This window comes from Phalacrocorax aristotelis, chromosome 22 (genome assembly GCF_949628215.1).
Source record: "Phalacrocorax aristotelis chromosome 22, bGulAri2.1, whole genome shotgun sequence".
Lineage (NCBI taxonomy): Eukaryota > Metazoa > Chordata > Aves > Suliformes > Phalacrocoracidae > Phalacrocorax > Phalacrocorax aristotelis.
In genome coordinates, this window is record NC_134297.1 from 5,453,877 (window position 1) to 5,467,943 (window position 14,067).

Sequence of the window (14,067 nt, forward strand, 5' to 3'; positions counted from 1 at the left end):
GCACTTCACATCCTTGCTTCTGCCTTATTAGAACAGGGCTCTAGGCAGGAGTGATGCCACCGTGTGTGGTGGTGGGGCTGGCCGTGGAGGAGGTGATGCACCGATGAATATTTACCGCACCTGGAGGAAAGATTCAATGCTAGGGACTTTCTTTTTTCTTTTTAATTCAGTAAATCATCCCGTGGCGCGGTTAAAGTGCTGCCGCCGGAGGAGCGTGGGAGGCAGGGAGGGGAGTGCAGGCTGGCGGCTGCGGAGCCAGCCCCTCCTGATGAGATGGGGCAAAAAACCCAGCGGGGTTAAAAGCGCTGTGTGAGAAGCTCCGTGCGAGCTTTCCTCGGAGAGGCGTGGAGTCAGGAAATTAAGCAAGACAGCAGACAGGGAAGAAGGATGTGGCGTGTTATGGTAATCGCTCTTCTTAATTGCTTTGACTCCAATGACCAGTCATTTCTTATCCTAACAAAGACATGATAGCCATCCGGTGCTGACTGCAAATCCCAAAGGTAGCTCCTCTTCTGGCTCTGTCACGGAGCCGAACTGCCCTGTGCCTGCCAGCCCCGGGGTGTAGCCGGTGTCAGGACGCAGTGGTGGCTGCTTTGGGGGTCACGGTCCCGTGGGGGCCTGAGCCTGACAAACCCAGAGGGATGTTGCTGGAGCGAGGGGTCGTGTGAGGCATCCGTCTGCCCACCTCCGCTCCTGCTGCCTGCGACGACCAAGGTATATAGAAAGGCAAGGCAGGGACGCTGCCGTCAGTATGTTACCAAGCTCCTTTGAGCTAAGTAGGATCCTGATGCTCAGCTATACAATTTGCACTGATTCTTCAGTAAACTCGTGGTCTAAAACCAAGAGGAGCGGGTGGAGAGGTGTCTGCTGCTTTTCGGCTGGGCTTGATCCAGCTCAGAATAATTGTGATGACTGTTTCACTCTGTGCCTGACAGTTCAGGGCTTCAAAATCCCCCCCGCGACAGAGACCTGCATATAGAAACTTGACTTGGAGTCCAAAGCAAAGCTGCAACTGGCAGAAGTGCAGATCTTCAGGCTCAATCAGATGCGTAAAGACAGGCAGGCAAAGCTGAGATGGGAATATGTTGCTTCGGCTGTGCACGGGAAGCTGCTGAAATTTTCCATATCAGAGAGGTGCTTTACAAAAAGGGGTAGTCTGACCTGGGGTTTTCGGGGAGGAAAACAACAGTGATGACGACAGCAGCAACAAAAAGCTCCCCCTGCTTTCCACACTGGTGGGATTTGCTTGTTTATTCTCTTCCAGTGACTTTCCGAGCCAGCTTTCTCCATTTACAAGTCAAAAACACCTGCCCGTTTGCCCTTGGTGTGTCACGAGCTCCAGCAGCCCCATCGGGGAGGGTGTCCGACACCAGCGCCGGTGTGAGGGCCAGGCTGGGGATGCGTTGGGGCTCAGGGACACCTGGAGAGCGGCCGCGATGCGGAAGGGGGCTGGCTGAAACTGTTGTGGGTATTTACTTATTTTTTTTTAATGCAGAATGGTGATTTCATGCATTTCTCCTCATTCTTTGCAATGTGCCTCTTGGTGATTAAGCGAGCGGTTCAGCTACAGGGGGAAGGTATCGTTCATGCTCCGAACTGTGCTGGAGATGTTCAAAATGGATCTGAGGAGGAGAGGAACACACACTGTTGCTCTGCAGGAGATTTTTAACTAGTCTTAGATATTCAGTCCGAGTGAGAGAGGTCGTTTTGCGAGGGGAAAACTTCGCTGCTACCAGCAACATCTTTCTCTCCAGTGAGGAATAACTCACCCGGCTCAGGCATGCAGTTGGGAAGCCTGGCTGGCCCCGTGATGGCCAGGAGAGGACTTTCTCCTCCCTGCTGCATTAAGATTCTCCTGGCATTGCAGCAGCAGTGGACACTTGGACATCGGTTGCATTAAACATAGGGTCAGTCGTTTCCCTGCCTTCATTCTTTGTCTGTAATTCTGCATCTAATGGCAGCAATTAGTCACTGTCCAAGAAGGGATGAGCAAGCTCCTGGCTCATCCCTGCTCTGTGACGGATCTGCTCCTCCGGAGGGATGGAAAGGTCGTTAGCAGAGGGTTAGTTATTGATCGGCTTGGGGGAGAGAGAGGGTCCAGAGGTGAAGCTCAGCACCTAGCTTAAGCGATGGGCCAGAGAAAGAAGAAAAATAAGCTGGCAGCAGCCCCAGGGAGCCCAAAGCCACCGTGCCACAGATGCAAAGGACAAATGCTTATTGATTGGAGAGGTGTTTTTGGAGGTAGGTTATTTCTTTTTCTTCCCTAAAGCGGGGACCAATTATGGCTTTTGACTGGCAGAGACAAATGCCAGAAGTACCAAGCCTGGATTTCCTCTGGCCGCCTTCTCCTGGTGGGGCTGCAAACCCACTGTGCTAAAACAAGCACTCCTTTACCAGCTGGAAGAAAGATCTGATTTCCAAGATGGGGGGACGGGGCTGCTTTTGCGTGCACTCCTCTGCCAGGTGTGCAGGAGCAGCTCTGCACCGTGGCTTGCAAAGTGGTGCAGAGGGAAGCAAGGAAGGAATAAGTGGCTCTTGTCTAGGAAAAACATGAATCAAAGGAAACCCTGAGCGCCGGGCTGGCGAAGGAGCCGGGTGCTTTGGGCAGCGGCTGTGCTGGAGTGAGGAGAGAAGGATCCGGGGTGGATCTGATGATTCGATCAGCTTGTTTCTGGCACTGACTTTAATTGAGTTGTGCAGCAGATAAATTAAGGCGTTGCCAAGTTTCTAGGAGGGACGTGGGAAGGAGCTTTACAGTGGATGAGGGCCAGGCTCGCCTCGGGGTGGGGAGTCGGGAGGAGGCTGTCCGATGGGCTGCCGGGCTCTTCTCCCCCACCTCGGCAGTCGGTTGCACCTCAGGGCCTGTTAAACACCCTCTGACCTCCTCTTCCATCACGGCCGTGTCAGAAAGAGGGATGAGGTTATCATCTGTGTCAACAGGGCTGATAAATCAGTCTCCGAGACCAGCATCACAGGATGTCCTCAGTCCGCTTGGGTTGGGTTTTATCCCCTCTGCCCAGCTCCGAGGGTCCCTCCATGGGTGTGGAGACAGTGGTCCTAGACAGACATCAGTAGCAATCTTCATGCTGCTGAAGCTCTTCCTTAGGGCCTTGGAAGTGTTCCTACTCATGCCTTATTCCTCACCTCCTCTTGCCTGGGAAGTAGAATTGTTTCTCAGATGGGCAGCTGCCTGTACTTGCTGATGAGTAGCCTTGCTCCTGGAGGCTCCTTTCTCTTGAAAGGATGCATGAAACCACTTCTGCTCTTCCTGGTCAAGGGCTGCACATCAAGACAGGGGCACAGTAGAGAGCAGGCGAGCTGACAAGCCCACCCAACCCTTGCAAGTAACACTGCCAAGAATCTCTTGATGCCCAGTCCCACCGGGATGGCTAACGGCCAAGCTCAGCCCGGGTAGAAGCAGGGGTGGGAAGGAAGGGTATCTGCACCCTTTGCATGGCTTGTGTTGTCTCCACCCTGCAAGTGATGGAGCGCAACCCTCTTCTCTGTAGTGATTATCCTGTCCTCGGAGGCTTCTTCGACCTTCAGCACCAGATGGATAATGCTGCGGGCAGGCAGGAGGAAGGCTCGGGGACCGCTGCCTTCAATACGGCTTCACCCTCCTGATTTATACAGGGAAGAAAGCGGTGCTGATGCACGCTACTGCTCATAGATTATCTTCATTCCAGCAGCAGGCAGGCAGGCGGGAGAGGTAAACGGAGAGCTATCTGCCACCCTATCCGTCACCTTCCCTCCGGCAGTGGCGGTGGCTGCCGCAGAGCCGTCTCTTCCAAGGGGAACTTTCCCTCTCCATCAAACACCGCAAAAAAAGTCATATTCTGCGAACAGGTTCATGCATCTCTGGAGAGCTCATCATGGCTGTATCTCTCCCAAGCCTCCCTGGATGGGAAAATGCTGGCGAGGAGCCTGGTCTCGGGGGAGCAGAGTTAGGGTTGAGGTCTCTGTTCAACTGGGAGGTGATCAGGGCAGTGCTGGGACTTGTGGCTGTGTTTCAGGGTCTGAGCATGATAGCTGAACAAAAGGAAGGCAAATCAAAGGCACTGGGGACCCACTGTGATTTCTTGCATTGCTTCCCCCCCCGCCCCCTTCTTTTCACCTCTCAGGCCTTAGTTTCCTGAACTGGGATTAATCTTAGTCTTGCTTACCCCCCACCAAGGGGAGCCGGGGGGCTTGTTCGCTTCATGTCTGGCAAATGCTGTGAAATTCTCCGATGAAAGGTACTGACAGAGCACCAAGGATTTCCAGGATTCACAGATTTAGATAAATAGATAGGCAGACAACTGCTGGGAGAGCACTGGGGGCTGCGGAGGTGGCTTTATCAGCCGTGCCACCGCACCCTGCTCCGGCGGGGCTTGGTGAGCCGGGGTGGACCGGCGGCAGGGTCCCTGCGAGATGCCCCGTACAACAGACACAGAAAAGCCCATTTTTAGAGCAGAAAGTAGAAAGTCTTGCACCGGCCCCAGGCAGAGGCATCTCAGGAGGGGAGGGGTGGGAAGCCTGTAGGCAACTTATACCTTTCTCCTCTTGCTGCCTCTGAGAGCACATGAATTATCCAGCCTTCGCCGCCCAGAGGCCAGGATCAAACCCAGACGTGGAGAGCGCCAGCCTTGCTGCCGAGGCGGGGGATGTGCTGTGATCAGGCATGGTATGGGGCACGCAGGCATGAAACCCAGCGCTCCATCATGTGCTTTGGGTCTGAATTCCATTTTAATTCCTCCTTTTCTTAATTTTTTTTTTAAATAGTCTGTAGCGGCTTTGTGGTTTTTTTTATCAGCTGTATGTAAAATGTGCCCAGTAGCCCAAACATAATGAGTTTACTCAGTGTGGAGCCAAAGTTGTGTACGTGCAGAGAAGTGCAAAGCCCAGCTCTGCAGGTTCCCAGTGCTGCCAGTTTGTACCACGCGTGTTGGGTAGCTCCGAACGAAGTCCTTCCACCTAAACCTCCGCAGGCCTCAGGGAGGGTGGGAGACCGTAGATCCCAGTCCTCCTTTTGCTCGGGCAGCCCTTGTTTCTCACACAAATCTGATCAGCATCCCGTGGCTGAGCAGCCTGGGCTTTGGTGCATTCAAAATTGCCCTGCGGCATACGATGAACAAAATTTGAATGCCTGGTGAGCAGCAATCCATTGAGCAGGAGCAGGGGGATATATTACTCCAAATGGAAATAATTTCTATTGCTAGGGAAGAGAGTGGCCTGTTCTGAGCTATTGCACTGGACTGCTCAGTAATTTGCGTGATGCAGATGGGAGGACAGAGCCTTATTTCGGGAGAAAGCTCAAGTCAAATTGTTAAGGAAGAAATATATTCAGAAAGAGCCAGGAAGCATAAAGATCAAAGTTGAAAATCATTTACATTTCATCAAGAACTTGTTGAAAAAAGATAAGAAAAAAAATCCGTCGGTTATGCTGTTTTTTCAGCAAGAGGAGTACGATTTAGACTAGGAGGAAAGCACGCACAAATTGACGTTTCCCTGTATTTTCAAAGTGAGAATTGACTGCTGAGCCACAAGTGTTACTTGAAGCGACATTTGTGGACACATTGTGAAAATCCTCAGACGGCAAAAAGCCTTGTTCAGCACTCCAGCCAAGCGTCACTTTGAACCCCGCGACGCTCTCGCGGGTGCTCTGACAGCAGAAACGCACCGTGGGATCCAGGGGCCCGGAGCAGGTGGCATTGAGGCCATCCGTAAGGGTTCGCTGCTTTTTGATCTGCTCCCAGCCTTTCGCCTTTAGCTTTTGAGGCAGGGAGAGCCATTAGCACGGGCTTGAAGCGGTGGGTCCTCCGGAGGCGCCGGCGTGCAGAGGGAGAAGCAGACGCGGGCAATGCATCGTCAGGATGCAATTTGTCCTCTTGCCCGACTCCTTTGAACGTTCATGTATCGTTCCTCTATCTGTAGCATTTTAATGCCTTTATAAAATGTTTCCTAACGACAGAAAGATAATTTGGCTAATGCAGCTCTGCGCAATTAGGTTCCCTAGTTAACATCATGTTCCTGCGTCAGATGGCCTTTCATCTCCTAGCCTATTTTTCATACCCTCAGAAAATATGTTTAATAATCAATTGGCATATTATTAACGCACAATAACGATCTTACTAAATCGAAGCTCAATCTTTATTTGAGACACTTACAGTAAATATTGACTGTTCTGCAGAATTATGGCAGAGCCCTGAGCAGTCTGTTCCAATGGGAACTGGATCCATTTTTTAATACTAGTTATTGATTTTCGGCGGGCAAACTGCCTTGAGGCATCTGTGGTTTTTCTCCTCCCCCGTGAGCTGTTGGGAGGTGATGGACGCGCACCAGGTAGACGATTTCCCTTTGCTCCATCAATAGTGCCGTCGCTAAAGCTGGGCAGAGCCTAGCGGGTGTTTCTCCACCTCCCTTTGGAGGTTTCCCCAAGGGCAAGGTCAGTCCCGTCCCCACGGTGCTGGCGGGGGACGAGTGTCACCTGGCCTCATCCTTGCCATTAACCACCGCGCTGCAGCTGAGCGAGGAGCGTGCTGCCACCCACTGAGGTGACAACTGCCTGCTGTGAAGATGCTAGTTTAATTTTCTGCCCTTAATTGCTGCTAAGGAACAAAAATAAGCTCGTCTGGTCATTTGATGAAGATTCCTGCCAGCTCCCGTTTTCCTGCTGTCCTGTGACCTGTCCACATGAGGGCTGATGAGAAATGACACTCGCTTCTCCCCACGCGTCCCTGGACGATGCACCACAGGCATCTCCACATGGAGGAGCCGGCCGATGCGCGGGTGACGTGTTTAAAGCCTTGCTAAGAAGACCCGCTCTCTTCCTCCATGCTCTCTGTCTCACCAATTCATCCCTTCAATGAGGGCCAGCCCTAGGAGGACTTTTTTGCGTGCTGATTCAGGTGCCCGCCCCCACGCGTGAGGCCAGTTACCCTGCTCGTGCTGTTATCTGATGATGGCCCCGCCAGCTCGGCGCGTTAGGCTGCTTTCCCCAGAGGAGTGGGTTTTAGCTTTCCCCCAGTGCTTACAAAAGCCACGGGAGTAGCAAACATCTCCATTTTTTGCTGGGGTGGGAGAGGAGGGAGATGGAAATTCATCACATCCCATGCAAGATCTGTTAGCAAATGCCTCGGAGGGAGTAGGCAGGGTGGTTTTTCCCTGTTACTATTTTGCGAGAGCTTTGTCTTCTTCCATGGAGAGAGGTTTGAAGATTGACTCCCGGGGCTGTGAGTAACCGCGTGGCATGTGCTGCACATCACATGTGGAGCTATTCGGGAATGACTTTGCAGATCGTTCTTACGGTGGGCTAATGCATCTGCTGAAACTGGCAAGGGTCAAGCAGCATCTTTGTGCTGGGTGTGTGTGCGTGAATGCAGGGATAGCTGTCCACGCCCTGAATCCAGAGGACCTTGCAGATGTGGACGAGCCCTTATAAATGGCCGTGATGCCCCATAAGGATGAGAGCAGATTCCCGGGCTGTGGGCTTGTCCCCTCTCCCACAGCTGGGGCTGCGCCTTGGCCATAGCTCATTGAGATGTGAAGTCCATTGGCGTGGCTGACTGTCTATGTATATTTATGTAGGAGACTCTGCATCCCTGGAAGGTGCTGTTGCTTGTTATTTTGACTGATTACAGGAGAGTGACTGTACTACAATAGCAGGAGCCACTCATTAGCTTTGGCGTAGCGAAAGAGAAATCAGCAACTCATTCCAGCCACATCCGCCCCTGGAGGTGAATATTAAACAGGAATTGATCCTGGGTAATGAGAACACAGCCCGGACCGCTGCGATTAGCACTGGTTGAATTTTAAATAGTTAATTATTACAACAGGCAAAGGGAGCTTGTTGGGGGGTGGGTGAGCGTGTTGCCTTCGGGGTGGCGGGTGTACGTTAAGGGATGAGAGATGGTGTGGTTGCAATGAGTGTCTGAGGGGGGATGTGGATGGGTCATGTTCGGAGGGCTTGCGCGCATACGGTGTACGTGTGAGGGGGGGTACGCCGGGGATGCTGTCTGGAGAGCGCTGGGAGGGCTTTTATCTGGGTGAGGCGGTGGGTGGGCAGCCCCATGCCTTTTGGGGGATTCCAAGGTATATATCTTACAGCCAACCAGTTTTGGGCAGGGATTGAAAGAGATGCTGGATGAGGGTCTGGGGACACATGCATATGTGCTGCTCCACCTGAGTGTGCAGGGTCCATTCCCAGTCCCTCCAGCCTCGGGTCGGGTAAAAGCCGGGGGACTCGGGACAGACAGCAGGTCTGGAAAGCTGCGGTGGGAATGTATCGAAGCCAGTTTTTGTTGCGTTCCCCCATCTCTGCCAGCTTCCTTCTTCTGGAGCGCTGCACAGAAACAAAGGGAAGGTGAGAGAAGGTGGCGGGTGCCAGGGCAAGGCATGCTGTCTGCCTGGAGACAGGGGAATTATCCAGCTCGAATAAATATCTTTCAAAAAGAGAGGAAGAAAGAGAATTTCGCCCTTCTGCTTACCCCATGCCTTCCAAAATACCAAATCACCATGATTAAAAATTGACTCAAATGGACACGCAGGCGCAGTAATTGATTGTGGCCTTTCATTCTTGCAGCCACACTTAATTAACCTTTAGACTCAAATACCAAGCACTGGTTAGACAGAAAGGTGTAGGCAGGGAAGAAGGCGACGGTGCCTACTGGGAGGATCCTGGGATGTAAGAAGTCCTTTGGGGTGAGGAAGCCTGGATACGCTGGGATGCTCTGGGGAAGAGCAGGCTACCCCATAACGCGAGGCTTGGGGGCTGGAGGTTTGCTTCCCTCTGCCAGGCTGCAGAAGGCAGAATAACTCCTTTCCAGACTTTTTTCCCCCCCAGCATGTTCCGGCTCGGCTCCATTTCGCGTGCTGTTACTGATATTTATTGCTGTCGTTGTGCTTAGGACCGTAGTCAGGAGCTGACGCCAAGTTGTGCTCAGTGCTGTAGGAAGCCATCGAGCTGACAAACTATGCACCGGTGGGTTTGTCTTCATGCTAGGAGCGTTACCTTGTAGTGGTGGAAAAAAAAATAAATGACAAAATGTCTGGCAAGCCGTGCTATAAATGGACTCAGTGGTAGTAAAAAGCTGTCATTCGAAGGGTGCCTGTTTTTCCAGCAGTGTGGCGGGCTCGGAGAGGTCAGCGCTGGATCTAATGGGTAAGATGCTCGCGGGACTGCCTTGCTCAGGGTGGTTACAGCTGACCATCAGCAGCATCCAGCAGGGGTTGGACTAGATGACTTTTAAAGGTCCCTTCCAACCCCAACAATTCTACGATTCTGTGATCCTGGTGTGTCTCCTGTTAAATCAGTCTCCAGAATTGAACCAAGAGCATGTGGCAAGCGGGGACTTACTGTGGCCTTTGCCTTAGGGAAGGGTTCAGAATACCTTGTTTAGGGTGTGAGAGTCTGAGAGATTCAAGAATAAATGTCCTGACATTGGGCTGTGTGGAGCTTGGTCTTCCCGCAGTATTACCCCCTAGGCAGATTTTCCAAGGCTGTTCTGAGAATCTGTGCGAGTGTGTGCTTGGGTTCAAAATGGCTATTTTTGCCTCTTCGCAGGCCTGCCTGTCCCCCACAAGTCACCCTTTCCTTTCAGCCATGGCCCCTGTGCTTTCATGCTCATGATCTTTAATGTAGAGATCCTCTGGCCTCCTTACAGCACGAGTCGTCTCTGCTCTGTGCAATGAAAACGTGCTTTGACCTGGAAAGTGTTGCCAGCAACAGATGGAGTGGACCTGCAGGCCAGCTGGTTCATGCCCTGCCAGGTGCTGTGGTTGCTTTGGTTTTAAATGCTTTGGTTAAAAGAAACTTTGAGTCTGCCTTGGAATTGGGGATGTATCAGGGGAAACTTGGGGTGAGGCATCAAAAATAAATGAGGTTACTCTTCTCAGAGGAGACAAGGATGAATGATGAGGAGGCTTTTAGTGGTTGATCTAATGAAGGCCACGTGGCTTTGAAACTCTCGTGTTGCATCAATCCTGGTTTTCAGATCAAACCTTGGTTCAGGACGGCTGATTTGGAGAGTATGGCTGAAACCCAGAAGTGTGAATACAAATACCTCGCATTGCTTGGCATGATAAATAGGAAGGGTTCCTGTAGGAACAGTGGCAGCTCTTGAATGTCCATGGGACGTCGTTTGCTTCCAGACATGTGAATGCCTGAGTGTCAAGGAAGCCTGGTCTCAAATTTTTGGACAGGGCTGCGATGCGACGGAGCGATGCTTGGGCTCAGCTCCTGCTCCAGACTCGGCAGCACTTCCCCTTCGGTGAGCTGGGTCCTACCTGCAGCTCTTTCTGTATGCATCTCCCTGCCATCGGGGGCCTCGGGAGGCTTTGAGACAAATTGCATTTGTGCATATCAGATGGAGACTTTGGGGGTTTGAGCAGGAATTTTCTGCCTTTTGTCTTTTATCATTAGGAGTCAGGGATGGAGGTGACAACAGAGGCATGTATGAATGCAAAGTAAACAAAGCTGTGTGTGGGTGTGATTACATGTTTCTTTTGTCCGTAATGTATTCATCCTCTGAGTGCTCCAGGGTTATGCATTTAATTTGTTGTGCAATTGGCAGCTTTAGAAGTACTTAAGCATCCAGCTATCCTTGCCTAAAAATAACTGAAAACCAGCTGGGTTTTTTTTTTTTTCCAGGATGAGGGGAAGAGAGGTGGGCCAAGGAGCCAAATGTATTCTGCAAGACAGGAACACAGCAGAGCCCGGTCCTGAGAGGTCCACCATGCTTTTCTGGTTATATTGGTCTTTTCTTCATCCCTTCCCCAGTTAGAAGCCTTGAGTGAATGTTAGGGGAGGGAGAGGATGAGTAGGCTGGTGGTTGGAGCACCAGCCCTGGATTTAGAAGATTTGGGCTGAATTGCTCATTTTGCTGCTGTCTTTCTGTGTCATCCTAGGCTCTCGGCACCCCTCCGTGGTCATAATAACATCGCTTCTGCACAGGGGTGTTGCAAAAGTAAATATATTAAAGACTGGGAAGCATTAAGGTACCCCGGTAAGTCTCCCGCATAGCAAGAGAGCGTGCACTTGCAAATCTCAGCGGCTCAGAGGGTCAATGAACACAACCTCAAATTCATTATTTTTAATATCTCATTACTTCTGAGTCAATCGGAAGATTTAGAGCCAACCTTGGCAGGGAGAGAGACCTGCCTTGTCAGGTTCAAGGCCGCTGCTTTGACTTCACTCCCTTTGTGCTCTTGGGTGCCAGCTCTGTCTTTCATTAGAAGCAGAACCCGTAGGAGTATCCCCAGCCGGAGGTGGATCCAACACCCGTGGTGCTGGCAGCGTGGGCTCTCTCTGGCACTCTTGACTGGGTAATTTAAGGTTTGGAGTTAGTCTGGGTGCTTGGCACTCCTTGAAGCCTGGCCCATAGGGCTCAAGGGGCTGGTACCCACCAACTTCTCAAACCACCCACTGATTTTTCAACTCGGTAACGCAGCGGATGGCTGCAGAGCTGTGGGCCTGGTGCTACTTGTGGAGGGGATTCGTGCAGCAAGGCATGCCTAGGTGCTTGCTTTCAGGGCTGCTCCCTGTCCATGTTTAGCAGCAGCAGCACCACGCAGGAGCGGTTTCTGGAACACTTGGAGATGCGTTTGGCAGCTGATAATGGGGGTGAACTTTTTGTTTTAGATTCTACAGAACTCTGGAGCTGAAAAACCTTGTGAGCCCAGGGTCTGAACCCCTAGGAAGATTAAAATTCCCTACCCCTACTTTGTAAAGGGATGAGAGTCTGTCTGGCAAGACAGGTTCATTAACAAATTAATAGAATAATCAGCAGGGCTTTGTGTGCGTTTTGCAGATAAAAAACTGGTAACAGCATTCTTTGGCTCTTTAATGGGCTGATAAGAGCCAACTATCTGCTCCATGGTGGGGCTAATCACAGAGATAACAGAGGTTAAATCAACTGCGGGGCTCTGGTGAGGGTACTCACAGAGGGAGCTGCTTTGCAGGGATGGATTGAGGAGGGAGTTCAGGGTTTTTAGAAATGATAAAAGGGAATAGACAGCAAAGGGAAGGGAGAGAAACAAGCGCCAGCTCCGTGAATATTTCTAGGAGCACGGTGCGAAGCCCACAAGGGCTGCACCTCTGGGAGGCTGTTGCAGTTAAAAAGTGGCTGGTTGGGCTGTACGGAGCTCCTTCTGCTCTCAGGCCTTTCCGCGGTGGTTTGGACAAAGAAGAAAGCGGTTGCCAGCATCTTCTCTCTCTGATAAGGAGCGGGGGACAGCAGGGGATGTGTTTCTTAGAGGTCCAGGAGGAAACAGGCGGGCTGGGCTGTTCACAGGTTCCCGGGCTGGTGCAGCAAAGCCAAGGCACTTCATGGTCAACGACCCCATCACCAAAACCCCACAGAGCCAAGCTTGAGCCCTCTTAATGAGGATTTTAAGCTCCATCTTAACACAAATCGGACTGGAAGGTTAGAAACCAAGCTACCTCTGGTTGTGCTTAGCAGCTCGCCCGTGGGACGTCCCAGCCCAGCATCCTCGCCGCTGCGCGCCGGGGGCCGTACCCACCAGAATGAGTGGCAGGCAGAGGCAGCCAGGTTGGTAGTGCTTCTCATCCCTTTCAAATCGAGGTGCCTCGTGGCCTTTTTGAACAAAGACCGCAGCCTATCTCCTCTCCGCAGGCCTTCTGCACCTGCGACTTGCTGCAACTGGGAGCATCCCTCAGATTTGCAAGCAGGAGAGCCGCATATGTGACGGCTTTCGCAGAAGCATCATTTTACCTTCATAAATTACAAACGTGTGCGCTGAAATATTGATGGCAATATATGAGAGATCCTTGGGCTTGCCTCAGGAATGCGGCGGTGGCGAGCAATCAGGATTCAATGCTTGCTTTGCTTTCTGCAGCCTCCTCCGTGGAGGTGTTGGGGTGCATCTGGCCTCCAGGGATCTCTGCTTGCGTGTCGTGCCAAAGGTGGAGGGTTTCTCCTTGCGTCACCTCCCCAGCCTGCCAGCAGTTTGCTCTTGGTAGGCTGCAAGAGCAGGTTGCGGAAAGTTGGCCGTTGGGGCTCCGATGGGAAGCGCTTGCATCTGTCTTTCCCTGAAGGGCTATTAATTTATACAATATTTGCTTTGTTAAAGAAAGGACATTGTCAGCCAGCTTTCAACTGATGTGTGAAAGTGACTCTAATAAGATGTTCTGGGGAAACCTGCAGGCAGCCCCGCCTCTCCTCCAAACCTCTCCAGGTCTCCTTTGAAAGGAGCATCAGCAACCTTGATCCTCCTCCTCCACTAGCGGAGGCACTCGCCGCACTCGCTGCAAACTTCTCCGGCGCGGGGAGCCGGGGGCGGAGGCGCCGGGCAGAGCGGGAGGGCCGGGGAGCCAGGCTCGGCGGATAATTGCTTGCGTCTGGCTGCCAGGGGAGAGGAACGAGGAGGAGATGGCACGGAGGGGTGGGAGTTTTCTTTGGAGGAGCAGCTGCAGCTCGGGGCTGGTGCTTGGCTAATCAGCGTGGTGTGGAGGAGACTGCAGATGAGACTTGGCTCTTCTGCTACCGAAGGCTTGTGGTGGTCAGGGGATGTGCTGGCCAGCTGGGGTCTCCTCTCTTCTAGCATCCTTTGGATGGAGAAAGGTGGCGAACCCCAGTATGGCATTGCCACCAGCTTGTCCTAGCTCTGGTGCCAGGCTGTGGCTGTCTTTGAGGGGTTTTGATGGTCCCTGGGGTCTCCCTGCCATCCTCGCTGCAGTGTGCAAGATAAATAGATTTACCTGCTATTGCTTGTACTCCGCCTTTCTCCAAGGGACAGCACGCGGTGTGGCTGGGCCTCCCCTTGCATATCCACAGTATGCTGCCTGCTGCACGTTTGCTATCTTCTCCAATGCTAGGATGAGGAGTAGGGTTACTTAAGGAGCTGCTCGCATGCTTTGCTGGGCCGTTTTCTTGTGTTATAGGGGAAAGGCAAAAAAAGCCCCCAAATAAAAGCAGCTTCTGGTGCAATGAAGTGCCAGGACCAGTATGTGCAACCCTGGGAACGTAAATCTGTGCGTGTAAACCTTCCCGGGTGAACTGTGGTGGTTTTCAGGGATTGTTTTGTTTTTCAAATATTGAAGGAATTAACTATTGATTAACTAATTAATAC

General features: G+C 52.0%; 1 protein-coding gene across 6 annotated transcripts in view; it reads left to right on the forward strand.

Moving 5' to 3' along the window:
- OPCML (opioid binding protein/cell adhesion molecule like) overlaps positions 1 to 14,067 on the forward strand; it is a 305,952-nt gene that overhangs the window by 155,272 nt on the left and 136,613 nt on the right. Inside the window, exon 1 of one of the 6 annotated variants that reach the window (XM_075116145.1) lies at positions 7,158 to 7,211. The exons of 4 other annotated variants lie outside the window; for them this stretch is intronic. Coding sequence is in view for 1 of the 2 variants with exons in the window: in XM_075116142.1 (XP_074972243.1) it covers positions 12,503 to 12,527 (25 nt within the window). In the remaining variant the exon portion in view is untranslated. Of the gene's footprint in view, positions 1 to 7,157; positions 7,212 to 12,477; positions 12,528 to 14,067 lie in introns of those variants that run through there. One more of the 6 variants, XM_075116142.1, reaches the window with a different exon arrangement.